Source organism: Myxocyprinus asiaticus, chromosome 16, assembly GCF_019703515.2.
Source record: "Myxocyprinus asiaticus isolate MX2 ecotype Aquarium Trade chromosome 16, UBuf_Myxa_2, whole genome shotgun sequence".
Classification (NCBI taxonomy): domain Eukaryota; kingdom Metazoa; phylum Chordata; class Actinopteri; order Cypriniformes; family Catostomidae; genus Myxocyprinus; species Myxocyprinus asiaticus.
Window position 1 is genome coordinate 34,530,385 of NC_059359.1, and position 17,994 is coordinate 34,548,378.

Here is a 17,994-nt window from a genome sequence, read left to right on the forward strand (position 1 = left end):
CTCCTTGAATAAAATTTATATTTCTTTAATCATTTGATGCATTTATACACTTGGAACTTCTGCAAATTAAAATTGAGTAACATTTATTAATTCAGCATTGTCAACTATCAATGTCATTTTCACTGTCACTGAAGCTTATCTCATCCTCACTGTTGTAAATCAGAAGAACTAACTATGCACTCTGCCCTTTTTGTCGGACAAGAAGAAATAATAATCATAATTTTGTTATTTATGTATAAATGCAATTATATTATGGTAAGCACTTCTAAATAAATAAATAATTCAATAATATAATTGATGCAACTATCTATAAAATTCCCAATGAGAAAATGCATTAGTGCGAGTCCATTGTGGTACAGATTTGTCATATTGCATGGTTCATACAGTATTATCTCAGTTTTCTGTTAGTTGATCAGTAAACAATCCAGCAATGCATTCTGTTGTAGCTTTTTCTGAAAGGTGAGAAAGTGAAAGAAAATAAATGGTTGCCATTTAGCTACACCATACCATTATGGGTTTGTTACCATTTCGCCATTTGATGTCCAATGTGTAGTATGAGTTCTGAAGCAAAACCATTTGAGAACCATTGATCTATGGTATGTTGTAAATATTTTGAATACAAAAAAACGTTGTAAATGTGACTTCAGTAAATGCAGAACATTGCAGGCATTTGCCAGCCACAAATTAATTTAAACCATTCACAAGTTAGCACAATTTGAATTATGTGAGTCTCTTTTACTTGAGAACATTTTTGAGATTTTTGAGAAAGGCTAACAAGATTAAGTTTAGTATGATATCCTATTTTGAAGAGGTTACCCATATCATCTAAACTGGGGTTACCTGTATCCTGAAGGTTAACAATATAACAGTTACATCAAGTCTTTAAATATCTAATTTTACTCTGTCTGGGTTTGTCATCTGACAGTGGGGTTTTACCAGGTTTGTGTTTCTTTTTTTTTCTTTTGTTTTCTTTTTTTTAAGTAAACAGTGTCTTTAAGTCGATCCTAATATTAGAAGAATTAACAAATTGGCTGAAGTTTGCCGCACAAACCCAACTGCTGTGGTGCCCATCCATCTAGCTTTTATTACGGTCAGTAATGTTTTACTTGGACTCTTTTGGTTTCGGACTGAACAGTGCAGTAAACTGTATTTGTCAGGTCTGTGCGCTGTAAATTGATACTTTATGGTATGGAATGATTTAGCCAGCAGTTGGACTTGAAACTATTGTGTCTGTACACTGCCATGGGATTTTGTTTTTTCTTTTATGAGGTTGGATTGTGATCAGAGAGCAGTTTTGGCAAGGGACTCAAATTTTTACTGTATTACGTCCATTTGTGAAGATAGTGGGTAGAAACAACTTGTACAACTTGGACTGGTAATGCATACTACTGAGAATGAAACCAACCATCATTCCTTTTGAAAAATAAAATAAAAAATGTGTCAGGATACAAGAACCCAGATTCACAAAAGCAATTCATTTCTATGTTATCGACTCCATTATAAAGGCTTTAAAGATATGTTATTTAGCTGAAGTGTGTAATTTCTGTGCCACTATCATCAACAATCAGAACTGCAAAACTAATGATTGTTTACATAAAGTTCCCTATCTGTCACTCACTCGACGTTGTGTCAATGTAGTGACACTAGGGGTCACTCTTGGGAGCCCGAAACACCTCTGGTCTTTGATAAAAGGCCAATGAAAATTGGCGAGTGGTATTTGCATACCACTCCCCCGAACATACGGGTATAAAAGGAGCTGGTATGCAACCACTCATTCAGATTTTCTCCTCTGAGAGCGGAGAGCGGGCTCGTCCAGTCGGATGCGGAAGCCTCAGCTGGGCTCCCCCCCTCGGGTACAGTCGCCCAGTCACAGGCTGATGCGGAGATGATGGACATGCTTTCCCGGGCAGCTGTGAGCGTCGGGCTAGAGTGGAACCCTCCGCTCTCCCCTGAACCCTCGCGGATTGATGATTGGTTCCTGGGCTCGCGGCGCCACTCACAGCCATGCCCCGCCACAGTTCCTTTCTTCCCGGAAGTGCACGAGGAGCTGACAAGGTCATAGGAGGCACCTTTTACTGCCCGGTCCCGATCTTTCAGCTCCCCCACCCTCACTACCCTCGATGGTGGGGCGGCCAAGGGCTATTTGGTGATCCCCCCCGGTGGATAAGGCACTCGCGGTGCACCTATAACCACAGAGCACCGCCACCTGGCGTGGGCGCCCAAAGCTCCCGTCCAAGGCCTGTAGGTTTACGTTGTCCCTGACAGCCAAAGCCTGCGTGCTGCTGGACAAGCCGCCTCCGCCCTGCACGCCATGGCTCTCCTGCAAGTCCACCAAGCCAAGGCACTAAAGGAACTGCACAAGGGTAGTTCCGCCCCGGGATTGATGCAGGAGCTGCGCTCGGTGACTGACCTCGCTCTCCGTGCGACGAAGGTCACGGCGCGGTCTCTCGGGCGGCCGATGTCCACCTTGGTGGTCCAGGAGCGCCACCTTTGGCTCAACCTGGTAGAGATGGGAGAGGCCGACAAAGCACGGGATTGTCCCCTTGGTCCCCCTCACCCGGAGTTTGGACGCGTGGCTTGCGCTTTCCAAACCGTCGCGATGGCTGGTCTGGACAGTCTGACTCGGCTACGCGATTCAGTTCACCAGGCATCCGCCCAGGTTCAGCGGCATCCACTTCACCTCGGTGAAGGGCGAGAACGCCGCTACCTTGCGCGTGGAAATCGCTACCCTCCTACGGAAGGGTGCGATAGAGCCTGTCCCTCCAGCCGAGGTGAAGAAGGGGTTTTACAGCACCTACTTCATTGTACCGAAGAAAGGCGGTGGGTTGCGGCCAATCTTGGACCTGCGAGTACTGAACCGGGCTTTACACAGACTCCCGTTCAAGATGCTGATGCAAAAATGCATTCTAGCCAATGTCCTGCATCAAGATTGGTTCACGGCGGTAAACCTGAAGGATGCGTACTTCCACGTCTCGATTCTACCTTGACACAGACCCTTCCTGCGGTTTGCATTCGAGGGTCATACGTATCAGTACAAGGTCCTCCCTTTCAGCCTGTCCTTGTCCCCTCGCGTCTTCGCGAAGGTCGCAGAGGCAGCCCTTGCCCCGTTAAGGGAAGTGGGCATTCGCATCCTCAACTATCTTGACGACTGGCTAATCCTAGCTCACTCTCGGGATGTGTTGTGTGCACAGGGACCTGATGCTTCGGGTCAACTGGGAAAGAGCAAGCTCCTCCTGTTTCAGAGCATCTCTTTTCTCGGCTTGGAGTTGGTCTCAGTCTCGATGACGGCGCGCCTCACGAATGAGCACGCACAGTCTGTGCTGACCTGTTTGAAGGTGTTCAGACAGAAGACAACGGTTCCACTGAAACTGTTTCAGAGGCTCCTGGGGCATATGGCATCCTCAGTGGTGGCCACTTCGCTCGGGTTGATGCATATGAGACCGCTTCAGCACTGGCTCCAGACTCGAGTCCCGAGATGGGCATGGCGCTGCGGGACACATTGCGTGGCCATCACGCCGGTCTGTCACTGCCTCTTCAGCCCTTGGAGCTGGTCTCCAGGCGCGTCGCGGTTACAACAGATGCCTCCAAAACAGGCTGGGGCACTGTATGCAACGTGCACGCAGCCACCGGCTCCTGGACGGGCACATCAACTGCCTCGAGATGTTGGCAAGTCTGCTCGCCCTGCGGAGGTTTTGGCCATTGATCCAGGGCAAGCATGTGTTAGTTCGGACAGACAACACAGCAACTGTGGCATACATCAAGCGCCAAGGCGGTTTACACTCCTGTTGTATGTCACAACTCGCCCGCCGTCTCCTCCTCTGGAGTCAGCAGCACCTCAAGTCGCTGCGAGCCACTCACATCCTGGGCGACCTCAACACTGCAGCGGACGCGCTGTCACGACAGGTTACCCTCAGGGGAGACTGGAGACTCCACCCTCAGGTGGTCCAGCTGATTTGGAGTCGATTCGGGCAGGCACAGGTAGACCTGTTCGCTTCCCGAGAATCCTCCCACTGCCCGCTCTGGTACGCCCTGACCGAGGCACCTCTTGGTATAGACGCACTGGCACACAGCTGGCCCCCTGGACTACGCAAATATACTTTTCCCCCAGTGAGCCTACTTGCACAGACCCTGTGGAAGGTCAGGGAGGACGAGGAGCAGGTCATCCTGGTAGCACCCTACTGGCCCACCCAGACGTGGTTCTCAGACCTCACCCTCCTCACGACAGCCCCCCCCCGGCGAATTCCCCTGAGGAAGGACATTCTTTCTCAGGGGCGGGGCACCATCTGCCACCCGTGACCAGACCTCTGGAATCTCCATGTCTGGCCCCTGGACGGAACGCGGAAGACTTAAGTGGCCTACCACACGCAGTGGTAGACATGATCACTCAGGCTAGGGCCCCCTCTACGAGGCGCCTGTATGCCTTGAAGTGGCGTCTGTTCGCTAAGTGGTGTTCATCCCGAAGCGAAGACCCCAGAGATGTGCAGTCGGATCGGTGCTTTCCTTCCTGCAGGAGAGGTTGAAAGGGTGGCTGTCCCCCTCCACCTTGAAGTGTATGTAGCCACTATAGTGGCACACCACGACACAGTGGATGGTAGGGAAGCACGACCTGATCATCAGGTTCCTGAGAGGCACCAGGAGGTTGAATCCCTTCAGACCGCGCCTCATTCCCTCATGGGACCTCTCTGTAGTTCTTCAGGGTCTACGGAGAGCCCCCTTTGAGCCCCTGCAGTCAGCTGAGCTTAAGGCACTCTCTTTGAAGACTGCCCTCCTGACTGCGCTCACTTCCATCAAGAGGGTAGGAGACCTGCAAGCGTTCTCTTTCAGCGAAACGTGCCTGGAATTTGGTCTGGGCTACTCTCATGTGATCCTGAGACCCCGACCGGGCTATATGTCCAAGGTTCCCACGACCCCTTTTAGGGATCAGGTGGTGAACCTGCAAGCGCTGCCCCAGGAGGAGGCAGACCCAGCCCTGACATTGCTGTGTCCGGTGCACGCTTTACACATCTATTTGGATCGCACGCTGAGCTTTAGAGTCTCCGAGCAGCTCTTTGTCTTTGTTTTTGCTTCGGAAAGGAAGCGCTGTCTCCAAGCAGAGGATCGCCCACTGGCTCATTGACGCCATAACAATGGCATATCACGCCCAGGACGTGCCGCCCCCGGCAGGGCTACGAGCCCATTCTATCAGGAGTGTGGTGGCCTCCTAAGCCTTGACCAGTGGCGCCTCTCTAACAGACATTTGCAGAGCAGCAGGCTGGGCAACACCCAACACCTTTGCGAGGTTCTACAATCTCCGGGTGGAACCGGTTTAGTCACGTGTAGTGGCAGGCACAAGCAGGTAAGTCCGGGACAGCTGGCCGGGTGTATCGCTTGCGCATTGCACCTTTCACCTCCCCTGAGCTGAAGACATACGCTGTTGACTCCCAGTAGTGTTCACAAACTGTGTTCCCTGGATGACTTCCTCCGAGCCCTGTGGCAGACAAGTTTGCGGAGAAACTATTTGCTAACTAAGCCCTGTACTGGGGTAGGTGCTCCGCATGTGTTGGTTCCCCAAAGGTAACCCCATGCGACATATATCTTCCGCTAATTCATTTCCCTGTTGGTAAACTGTGTCTTCCTTGGCCAGAGGCCCATCTGCCCCAGTCACCATGTTTGTAGAAACTCCTCCCCCATAGGGTAGGACCTACCATGGGACTTCTCCACATGACACACTTCCGACAAAGCTCGGCAAGACCATGTGACGTATTTCCACTCAAAATACCCTCCCCCCCCTCTGGGCGGGGTGTGGTCTCTGCGGTGTCTTCCCCTTGGGAGTGACACCCCCACCCCGACGTAGACCTGGTGGCCCCTGTCGGTTAACACTTTTTTTTTTTTTTTTTTTTTGGGGAGAGAAAAAAAAAGAGAGAGGATAAGAGGCCACGATTGGGTTAGCCTGTCTCTATCTTTTGGGCAGTCGACTTGTCCCCGAAGTGCCGTTCGACACTCATAACAGCGTTGGGGGAGGTTACGTGTCGGCCTGGTGCGCTGGCTATGAGGCACACAGTGGTCTGCCTGTCATACACCGCCAGTTCACGTAACACAGTTCAGCCAGTTGTGGCGTTTCGTATAGGGACCCCTAGTGTCACTACATCGAGACAACGTCGAGTGAGTGACAGATAGCGAATGTCCCGGTTACTTGCGTAACCTCCGTTCCCTGATGGAGGGATAAGACTTTGTGTCCCTCCTGCCACAATGCTGGACTACCCGCTGAAATGGCCGGGACCTTGTCTCGGCTCCTCAGCACAAAACCTGAATGAGTGGTTGCATACCAGCTCCTTTTATACCCATATGTTCAGGGGAGTGGTATGCAAATACCACTTGCCAATTTTGATTGGCCTTTTTTCAAAGACCAGAGGTGTTTCGGTTTCCCAAGAGTGACCCCCAGTGTCACTACGTTGACACAACGTCGAGTGAGTGACAGATAGGGAACTTTATGTAAACAATCATTAGTTTTGCAATTCTGATTGTTGATGATAGTGGCACAGAAATTACACACTTCAGCTAAATAACATATCTTTAAAGCCTTTATAATGGAGTCGATAACATAGAAATGAATTGCTTTTGTGAATCTGGGTTCTTGTATCCTGACACATTTTTTATTTTATTTTTCAAAAGGAATGATGGTTGGTTTCATTCTCAGTAGTATGCATTACCAGTCCAAGTTGTACCAGTTGTTTCTACCCACTATCTTCATAACTGGACGTAATACAGTACAAATTTGAGTCCCTTGCCAAAACTGCTCTTTGATCACAATCCAACCTCATAAAAGAAAAAACAAAATCCCATGGCAGTGTACAGACACAATAGTTTCAAGTCCAACTGCTGGCTAAATCATTCCATACCATAAAGTATCAATTTACAGCGCACAGACCTGACAAATACAGTTTACTGCACTGTTCAATCCGAAACCAAAAGAGTCCAAGTAAAACATTACTGACCGTAATAAAAGCTAGGTGGATGGGCACCACAGCAGTTGGGTTTGTGTGGCAAACTTCAGCCAATTTGATAATTCTTCTAATATTAGGATCGACTTAAAGACACTGTTTACTTAAAAAAAAGAAAACAAAAGTAAAAAAAAGAAACACAAACCTGGTAAAACCCCACTGTCAGATGACAAACCCAGACAGAGTAAAATTAGATATTTAAAGACTTGATGTAACTGTTATATTGTTAACCTTCAGGATACAGGTAACCCCAGTTTAGATGATATGGGTAACCTCTTCAAAATAGGATATCATACTAAACTTAATCTTGTTAGCCTTTCTCAAAAATCTCAAAAATGTTCTCAAGTAAAAGAGACTCACATAATTCAAATTGTGCTAACTTATGAATGGTTTAAATTAATTTGTGGCTGGCAAATGCCTGCAATGTTCTGCATTTACTGAAGTCACATTTACAACTTTTTTTGTATTCAAAATATTTACAACATACCATAGATCAATGGTTCTCAAATGGTTTTGCTTCAGAACTCATACTACACGTTGGACATCAAATGGCGAAATGGTAACAAACCCATAATGGTATGGTGTAGCTAAATGGCAACCATTTATTTTCTTTCACTTTCTCACCTTTCAGAAAAAGCTACAACATAATGCATTGCTGGAAGTGAAGAGCAGTCTTTAAAGTAACCAAAAATATGCTGTTTTTAAGCCACATGACATTTGATTTTGTCTCTAACACTATTTTTCCTGGGGTCACTCTTACGGGGGAGACAACAGCTGAAGTGCTCCACAAATTACTCTATTAAACACATTTAGGTATGTTTCTTCTACATCATGATTTTTTTCTGCATCTTTGATAAGTTCATTAGATGCTGTTGTTTACTGATCAACTAACAGAAAACTGAGATAATACTGTATGAACCATGCAATACGACAAATCTGTACCACAATGGACTCGCACTAATGCTTTTTCTCATTGGGAATTTTATAGATAGTTGCATCAATTATATTATTGAATTATTTATTTATTTAGAAGTGCTTACCATAATATAATTGCATTTATACATAAATAAAATTATGATTATTATTTCTTCTTGTCCGACAAAAAGGGCAGAGTGCATAGTTAGTTCTTCTGATTTACAACAGTGAGGATGAGATAAGCTTCAGTGACAGTGAAAATGACATTGATAATTGACAATGCTGAATTAATAAATGTTACTCAATTTTAATTTGCAGAAGTTCCAAGTGTATAAATGCATCAAATGATTAAAGAAATATAAATTTTATTCAAGGAGAATTTTTTTTATTTATTTGTTTTTATTTTTAGGAAATGTTTTTTCATTGTGGTACAGAGTTAAAATATGGCAACATTTCCTTTCTTTTTTCCTTTCTTTGCTTTCCTTCCTGCAGGAGAGGTTGAAAGGGCGGCTGTCCCCCTCCACCTTGAAGTGTATGTAGCCGCTATAGCGGCACACCACGACACAGTGGACGGTAGGGAAGCACGACCTGATCATCAGGTTCCTGAGAGGCACCAGGAGGTTGAATCCCTTCAGACCACGCCTCATTCCCTCATGGGACCTCTCTGTAGTTCTTCAGGGTCTACGGAGAGCCCCCTTTGAGCCCCTGCAGTCAGCTGAGCTTAAGGCACTCTCTTTGAAGACTGCCCTCCTGACTGCGCTCACTTCCATCAAGAGGGTAGGAGACCTGCAAGCGTTCTCTTTCAGCGAAACGTGCCTGGATGTGATCCTGAGACCCCGACCGGGCTATGTGCCCAAGGTTCCCACGACCCCTTTTAGGGATCAGGTGGTGAACCTGCAAGCGCTGCCCCAGGAGGAGGCAGACCCAGCCCTGACATTGCTGTGTCCGGTGCACGCTTTACACATCTATTTGGATCGCACGCTGAGCTTTAGAGTCTTTGAGCAGCTCTTTGTCTTTGTTTTTGCTTCGGAAAGGAAGCGCTGTCTCCAAGCAGAGGATCGCCCACTGGCTCATTGACGCCATAACAATGGCATATCACGCCCAGGACGTGCCGCCCTCCGGCAGTGCTACGAGCCCATTCTACCAGGAGTGTGGTGGCCTCCTGGGCCTTGACCAGTGGCGCCTCTCTAACAGACATTTGCAGAGCAGCGGGCTGGGCAACGCCCAACACCTTTGCGAGGTTCTACAATCTCCGGGTGGAACTGGTTTAGTCCCGTGTAGTGGCAGGCACAAGCAGGTAAGTTTGGGACAGCTGGCCGGGTGTATCGCTTGTGCATTGCACCTTTCACCTCCCCTGAGCTGAAGACGTGTGCTGTTGACTCCCAGTTGTGTTCACAAACTGTGTTCCCTGGATGACTTCCTCCGAGCCCTGTGGCAGACGAGTTTGCGGAGAAACTATGGGCTAACTAAGCCCTGTACTGGGGTAGGTGCTCCGCATGTGTTGGTTCCCCAAAGGTAACCCCATGCGACGTATATCTTCCGCTAATTCGTTTCCCTGTTGGTAAACTGTGTCTTCCTTGGCCAGAGGCCCATCTGCCCCAGTCACCATGTTTGTAGAAACTCCTCCCCCATAGGGTAGGACCTACCATGGGACTTCTCCACATGACATACTTCCGACAAAGCTCGGCAAGACCATGTGACGTATTTCCACTCAAAATACCCCCCCCCCCCTCTGGGCGTGGTGTGGTCTCTGCGGTGTCTTCCCCTTGGGAGTGACACCCCCACCCCGACGTAGACCTGGTGGCCCCTGTCGGTTAACACTTTTTTTTTTTTTTTTTTTGGGGAGAGAAACAAAAAAGAGAGAGGATAAGAGGCCACAATTGGGCTAGCCTGTCTCTATCTTTTGGGCAGTCGCCTTGTCCCCGAAGGGCCGTTCGACACTCATAACAGTGTTGGGGGAGGTTACGTGTCGGCCTGGTGCGCTGGCTATGAGGCACACAGTGGTCTGCCCGTCATACACCGCCAGTTCACGTAACACAGTTCAGCCAGTTGTGGCGTTTCGTATAGGGACCCCTAGTGTCACTACATCGACACAATGTTGAGTGAGTGACAGATAGCGAATGTCCTGGTTACTTGCGTAACCTCCGTTCCCTGATGGAGGGACAAGACTTTGTGTCCCTCCTGCCACAACGCTGGACTACCCGCTGAAATGGCCGGGACCTTGTCTCGGCTCCTCAGCACAAAACCTGAATGAGTGGTTGCATACCAGCTCCTTTTATACCCATATGTTCAGGGGAGTGGTATGCAAATACCACTCGCCAATTTTCATTGGCCTTTTTTCAAAGACCAGAGGTGTTTCCGGCTCCCAAGAGTGACCCCTGGTGTCACTACATCGACACAACATCTCGTTCCCTCCATCAGGGAACGGGGGTTACCTAAGTAACCAGGATGGTTTCCTGAACACTCTTCGTGCCTTCCATTGGTCGAACAAACTGATAGCCCTGCCACAAATCCAAAACAGTCATCCCATTGTTACAGAGTCGGCTGGTTGGGATGTTTTTTAAAGGCCACAGTTTTTACACCTTTTAGGGAAATCATCTTATGCATGGCTTATTTGTAGTTGTCTTTGTATAAGATGGGATAGGAGAAAGTATTTTATAATCAGAAAAGGTTAAAGTATTAATTTCTTTGATTTGCATACAAGCATTCTGATTTCTTGCTGACTTCTCCACTTCTCTTAGGCAAACATCTCAAACTTTGACCTTGTAATGGAGTCGGATTTGGGCACTTTCAGCCCCCTGGGACTGCAGTTTAGTGGCAATGACAGAGCTCGGGTAATCATGAAGGAGGTGATGAAACTATTGGCCCCCATCAATGTCACCTCGCTTGAGGAGCACGGAGAGGGAACTGACATTAACATGTGGATGCAGGCTGGGGTACCAGGTCAGTTTCATCCAGAGTAGAATTCAGTCTTGCTTTGGTAGCAGTTTGACTAAATAAAACCAGTCCTAGTCCCTGGGCCCTATTCCCAAAGCATTTTTAACCAAAGCATAACATTGTGGAATCAGGGTACAGGGAGTTATGCAATATCTAAATTAATGGTCAGTGATAACAATATATACAGTATTATGATAGAGTAGGCATGCATGATAATCCAAAAATCATAATTGCTCTATCCATTGATATTACAATTGCGATTAATAGAATTTACATAATACTTTTGGGTGGATCAACTGCTTGCTGTATTCTTAATGTCAGCTACACATCCAAAACAAGCTGAGAATAATGTTCCTAAATTACTTTACTGTTTTGGTCATCAGTAAATCAAGAATAGTTGCCAAAATGGTCAACTTCAAATTGGCCTTCTTAGAAGTGTAAAAACAAAGCTGTTACTTTAATTTAGAATAATTTAGTCAAAGAAGCGAGCAACGGACATGTCTGTGATTGTTTACAATGTTCAGCCACTACAAAAAACATACTTCAATAGAACATTTTGACACAACCTGAGTAGACCAACATGGACTGCCATAGTTGACACTTTTCATGATTAGTTAATTGTGGCAGCTGTAATTGCAATACTGATTATTAATTGTGCAGCTCTACAATAAAGCCTAGAAGGGTTTCAAAAACGACTTAAAAAAAATATTTAAAATTTTTGATTTGAAATCAATGTCCAAAGTAAAGGTAGACAAAGATTTAAAGATTGTTTTTACTTAAACAGTTATGGACATTCCAATAAAACAACTTTAATAATTAATCATTTAAAAATACCATTGTATCTGGTATTAAAAAATATTTGGCTTCTCTCTTTTTATTTGAACATGACAAGCATCCTGATTCAAGCCTCTCCATAATGCGTTTGTTTGCCAGATTTCATGTTTTGGATTTAGCCTTCCATGGCATACTGGACACCTTTTTGACAAATATATAGAATTACTAGATATAACTTCATGGTTTTTCAAGGTATTGCATACCATGAAGCATTGGTGTACATAACCACAATAAAAATGATACTCAAAACTTTGTACTGCTTGACAAATTCTACCAGTATAATTTGACTGTTATATCACCCACAGCAATGTGTCAAAACATTTTCTGTAAAACCCATCAGTTTTACTAATTTCTAATTTGTCATTGGCTGACACTTTTATCCAAAGCCTCTTGTAGAAATTTATTACAGAGACAGTCCCACTGGACCACCCCAGGGTTAAGTGACTTGCTCAAGGGCACAAGAATGTTAGCTCATGTATCGCCTCTTCTGGGTTCGACAACATTTGGGTTTCCAGGCCAGATCTTGAACCACAGGCCTTAAACTGAGTAATATTTTTTTCTTTGTTGGGTGGATTCTGTCCAAAAATGGGGGGCACAGAAGCTTTATCTGAAAATGGACACATAAGCTGCATCTTATGGGGAAAAAGGTGGGTATACACAGATATTTTAATGCATAGAGGCTCACAATCTCAATCTCAGAAGCTGTACCACATTCTCAGAAGTTGATTGTTGATGTACAGTCAATAGTTATGATGTCAAAAGTACCAGTACTTCGGTACCAAGTCGATACTAAAATAAAAAAAGATGTACCGATACCAGTTTTTCTACAGTAACGGTAGTACCGAGCATTTTGGTCCCTGAGCGCACAGCTGCTTACAAATGCTCACACACACATTTGAGCATGTGTTCTGATACTCCTTTTACACAGAAATTAAATTAAAATGGTGATATGTCCAAGTGTGATTATTAGATTGCAAATGGATGTGATTTAATTAAATAAATATGCAGTCTGCGTATGCTGCGTGCTGAAAAGTGAATGTGTGAAGCTGCTCATATGCTGAAAACACCACATTTTATGAGCATCGCCTGCTGAGAATGTTGTAGTAGATGACAGGAGAGCGCTCATTCAGTGTGACACGCGCAGCACCTGCAAACTATACAGTATATATAATTAAATTGCAGCATTTTGCACTTCAATAATCACACTGTCTTACAGTACAACCAACTTCTTATCCAGAAGTGTGAAACTACCATCAAAAAACAGAACCAGAAACACCTTTACGTCAAAATAAAAGTTTGATTCAAAACAAAAGCTTTTGAAATTTAAGAAATTGCAACAGAAATATATGACTAGTGTTTAGTAACACATATTTTATTATTATTATTAATATTATTATTATTATGTTGAACCTACATATGAATAGAAGTTTTCATCAATGTTTTCATTTTTAAAGTGATGCTCTGTTGTGCAGCACTTTATTTGATTATTACTAAACCACATAATTATATATATATATATATAAAACAATGATGAAAAGATTTTGTTTCTTTGTTAGTCATAAAACATTTTATTTGGAAAAAATTAGCTGTAATTGGGTACAAATAACCATTGCTTTAATTTTGCAGTGTTTTTAGCGTAATACATTATTATTTCTTTGGTTCCTATATCTGAAATATTAGTGGAGATAGTAGTTAACCTGAACATGTCAAGGTTATCAGTGGATGTCAATATTTTACCCTGTAATTTAGCTGTTATCATAGTAGTTTAACAAACGTTTTGTAGCTTTTATCCTAATTTTGAAGCCTCTTTATTTAATTGCCGCTCTGCTTAGAACTCTACAGCCATGCATGGTCTGGTGTTATACACATGTAATGTGCTGTATTTGCACTCTTTGTATCTCATTCAAACAAATCTAATGACTGAATGATCTGCATTAATTGTTTGAGTTCGACCAATGATCTGTGAAATTAGCTCTCTGAAAAGCCTGGAATACTTGGCAGAAATGAATAGAGCTTACGTACAGTAGTTAACCCTGGGGAGCAGATTTGGACAGATGCAATGAAGAGGATCTTTAAATATTTTTGACCTCAGAAAACAGGAAGAACTCTCCCTAATTTTATGACTGTTGATTTTTTCTATCACTATTACAATAATAAAATGTGGCCAGTATCTTTGATCCTGAGGAAAATGTATTTGTAGATTTAGATCTCTGCAGTGCTGTGGTTTAACATTTTCAGTGGTCTATTACCTAGAAATGGCGCAGAATCCTAAATGTTTCATATTTAATTACATCATAACATTTATTTGTTTGACATTTTTCATAATCCTAAAACTGTCTGTTTATTATTAGGTTTAAATTAGATTTTGAATCCCAGATTTGGGTTTGCGGTTTTTACTGCTCTTCTGATGAGTCAGGCACATGGCAGCTTCTTACTGCCTTTTTCCATCATCATATTAAATTACTTGTGCATTGGGATGGTTAAATCTCATTAATGTCTGTAGTCACCAGTCTGATTGCTTTAACCACCATTGAACTGTGTCACACAAGAGGATCAGTTGTTCTTCCAATGCACACTGTTATCAGATGGATTGACTGTGACATCACTGCACTGTCTCAGGACAAATGAACGCAGCTGGAGACATGTAGAAATGTATAGTGAAACTTTGCTGGCATTAGAGCCAACACGTTAAACAAATGAATCACATGCACAGCTGTCCAAACAGCCACAGCTACACAGAGCAGCACAGCTTAAAATTCACCATCTGAAGAATTTGTGCTACAGTTGATGTGTAATCAAAGTTGCTCAGTTTTTCCCCTTGACCAAGCTCAAAGCAGAAGCTTGGTCAGTTCTTATTTGTATTTGTTGTTGGATATTATACAGTGGGTGGATCCCAAAAGTCAGAGACCCCTAGTGATTTTTTTCATCCCCCAATTTATTACATTTTATATTATCAGCATAACAATTTTAGTGAAAAGTTGATTTGAAAAATTTGCTATATTCCCCTTTTGTTTTATTGGGAATAAATAAAACAAATGCACTCAAGTTGGCATGGACTCCACTATTTCGTGCAAAACCTTATGATCCATGTCATTCCAGCATGATTTGAGAATGTTTCAAAGAGCTTTATTTGTGTGTTTGTTTGTTTTTGTTTTTTTTTCAAAATCCTTTCAGTGTAGTCTCCGACTTTGGACCCCACTGTATGATCAAATAGCTAGATGTTCTACAGTCATCACTAATAGTTGGGTTTCAGTTTGTGGTCTCAAGTCTATAGCAATATAGACTCTGACTCTGTGCAGTTTTTTCAGTTCACTGCCCCTTAGAATGGTCCCTGTAGTGTGCATTGCCCCATACACCTCATACTATTGATTGTGGTGCAGAGAATAAGCAATGCTTCACCAAGCATCCTTCTAAGGTCAAACAAGACTTTGTCTCCATCCCTGAATTTCAAAGGGAATGAAGAATTTTGTGGATGGGGATTGTTCACATATGGAATCAGTACAGAACTAGATGGCAGGCAAACAGACTATAACTGCAACCACACGCACGCCGGATTATTTTTCTCCATGTTCCATTGCCTCTCTAAACAAAGAGAATGAGACTGCAGTGGAAAATAGAAGACATTTTTGTGAATGTTAATGTAATGTAGTGTAATGTAATGTGATATTGGACAGCTTTCCATCAGCAGCACTTGGATCAAGGCCTAGATCCTACCAAGATCCAGGCTTGAGTCCAGGATTTACCAGAGAGGAAATAAGCCCATGCAGACTTTAAAACTGAAGTGTGCAATTTCTGAACCATTAGTGTCACCAAATGGAATTGCAAATATAATGATATAGGATAAATAATTATTTGGGGAAGGAGAAAGTATTTTATCATCCAAAATATACAAGGGATAGTTCACCATCATGCAATCCCAGATGTGTATGACTTTCTTTCTTCTGCTGAACATAAATTAAGGTTGTCTCTGTAAGTCATCACAATGCAAGTAAATGTTGGCCAGAATTTTGAAGATCCAAAAAGCACATAAAGGCAGCATAAAAGTAATCCATACAACTCGGTTAAATCCTTATCTTCAGAAGTGATATGATGTGGGTGAGAAACAGATCAATATTTAAGTCCTTTTACTATAAATTCTCCTCCCTGCCCAGTAGGTGTCGATATGCACAATGAATACGAATTGCCAAAAACAAAAGAAGAAGAATGTGAAAGTGAAAGTGCAGATTTATAGTAAAAAATTACTTAAATATTGATCTGTTTCTCAACCATTGGAGTCTTATGAATTACTTGTATGCTGTCTTTATATGATTTTCGGACCTTCAAATTCTGGCCCTACAGAGTAGAGATATTTTTCAAAAAATCTTTGTTTGTGTTCAGCAGAAGAAAGTCATACACATCTGGGATGGCATGAGGGTGAGTAAATGATGAGAGAATTTTAATCTTGGGGTGAACTGTCCCTTTAAGACTAACGCCTGTTTCACACCGCATGCCAAAGTAGTGCATACACAAAGCTGCAGATCTATACAGAAAATCTTTGTTTGTAGTGCATTTTTGCTGTAGTTTCTGCTGAAATTCACTGTCGCGGCTGTTAATATGGACAGCAAAAAAAATATATAATTAAATAAAAAATGCGCTGCTAAGTAAAGCACTGCTTTCGTGTGCAGTGTGAAACAGGCCTAACATCATTTCCTTACCAAATGCAAAGCAATAAAAGCTATCCCTTCGACTTTGTTTTTGTCTTAACAGACCGCAATAAAACACATTTTGTCAATCGCTACACTTGATTTATTTTCCTGTGGCACCGTGAAATCTCATTGGTCCAAAATCCCTCCCCACAGAACTGTACATTAAACAGCAAATATCTTCTGATTGGCCGTGATTCTGTCACGTGTGCAGCAGCTTCATGTCCAGTGTGGACAGGAAAATTGCTTCTCACTAGAAACTTGTTTTTTCTGCATTGTCCCACACTGTCTAAACTAAAAGAAGTACATGATTTATATAATGCATTATCTCTGTTAGAGACCAGAAATAAGACCCATCAATATTTAATATTCAAAGGCAGATGACAATATTCACACCAATAACTCCACATCAGCTCCCTACACTGTCTCTCTTTTAGGTACCAGCCTGCACACTGCAGACCAGAGATACTTCTGGTTCCACCACAGTGAAGGGGATACGATGAGCATCCAGAACCCAAAGGAGATGAACCTGTGTTCTGCTCTGTGGGCTGTAGTGGCCTACGTGGTGGCTGACCTGGAGGAGATGCTCCCCAGATAGTAAGTCACTTAAAAAAATGGCAGAACAAACCACTCTCAGTCAGCTGTTTTTGCAATTTGACTTTTTAACCTCAAATGCCTTCCTCATCATGCCATTATCATGCATGTACTGTATATACTACTGTTTTATTTCTTTTTTAATGTTCTTGTTTTATTTTCTGTTGTGTATTTTCTTTTATACTGTAAAAGAAAGGCAGCGATCTAAATCTATGATTTAAGATAGGATTCAAGCAGATTATGCTGTAAAATAAATGTATGTAAAATACTATGAATAAAGCACTGCTTAGTCACTCTTACAGTCATCTAAGGCTATTATTAAGTTGAGGAATCTTTGCTTGGTTTCACAATTTCATGTAAACAGCAATAAACAGAGTGATGCTCCTATGCTGTCATATTCCACTAAAATTTCACTGAATAAGAATTAGTCATCAGAGCTACATGACTTCCCCATGGAAACTAAGAGCCCTGTTCCTCTTTCCTAAAAAGCAAACATGTGATCATGAGGTAATGGATATGCCATAACCCATGTTTTTACAGAAGAATATATCAAGCAATTGTTCAGATTTGAAAGCACCATGCTAGGATTTGTCTTCATTACAGTAATGTTATACAGCTCCATCATATTAAAGTGGAAAAATCCTGCTATTAGTCTTGTTTTTCATCAGTTACAATCAAAAAGTGCTTTCAGATAAATGAATTGTGATTAACTGGTTTCAAAACTAAACGTAATAAAAAATATATAGTCTCAGACCTTTCTTTGTAAGGTGGTTTTTAAAATTAGCATAATTTATTAGCTTCAATAAGATTAATCCTGGAACTAAAGTGAGAAATATCTAATGTCACCATACGGAATTGCAAACATACTGATTATTATGTTTTTTTGTTTTTGTTTTTTTTTTGGGATAGACCCAACGCAAATGCAACAGTGTTTACACTTTTTGGAAAAATCAAACTATGAATTGCTTACATATACATGTCTCTGCATATGAAGTTGGGATAGAAGAACAGATAGAAGAAGGACACTGTGGAGGCGGGGGTGTAATCAAGCG

The 17,994-nt window shown here is 43.0% G+C and overlaps 1 protein-coding gene across 1 annotated transcript in view; it reads left to right on the plus strand.

Annotated features, from left to right (window-relative positions):
- The window catches only part of LOC127454268 (carboxypeptidase Q-like), a 57,582-nt gene extending 39,907 nt beyond the window's left edge, over positions 1-17,675 (plus strand). The window contains exons 7-8 of the mRNA XM_051721358.1: positions 10,637-10,838; positions 16,786-17,675. Coding sequence (XP_051577318.1) covers positions 10,637-10,838; positions 16,786-16,946 — 363 coding nt within the window. The 3' untranslated portion in view covers positions 16,947-17,675. The remainder of the gene's footprint in view (positions 1-10,636; positions 10,839-16,785) is intronic.
- Positions 17,676-17,994: the final 319 nt, after the last annotated feature.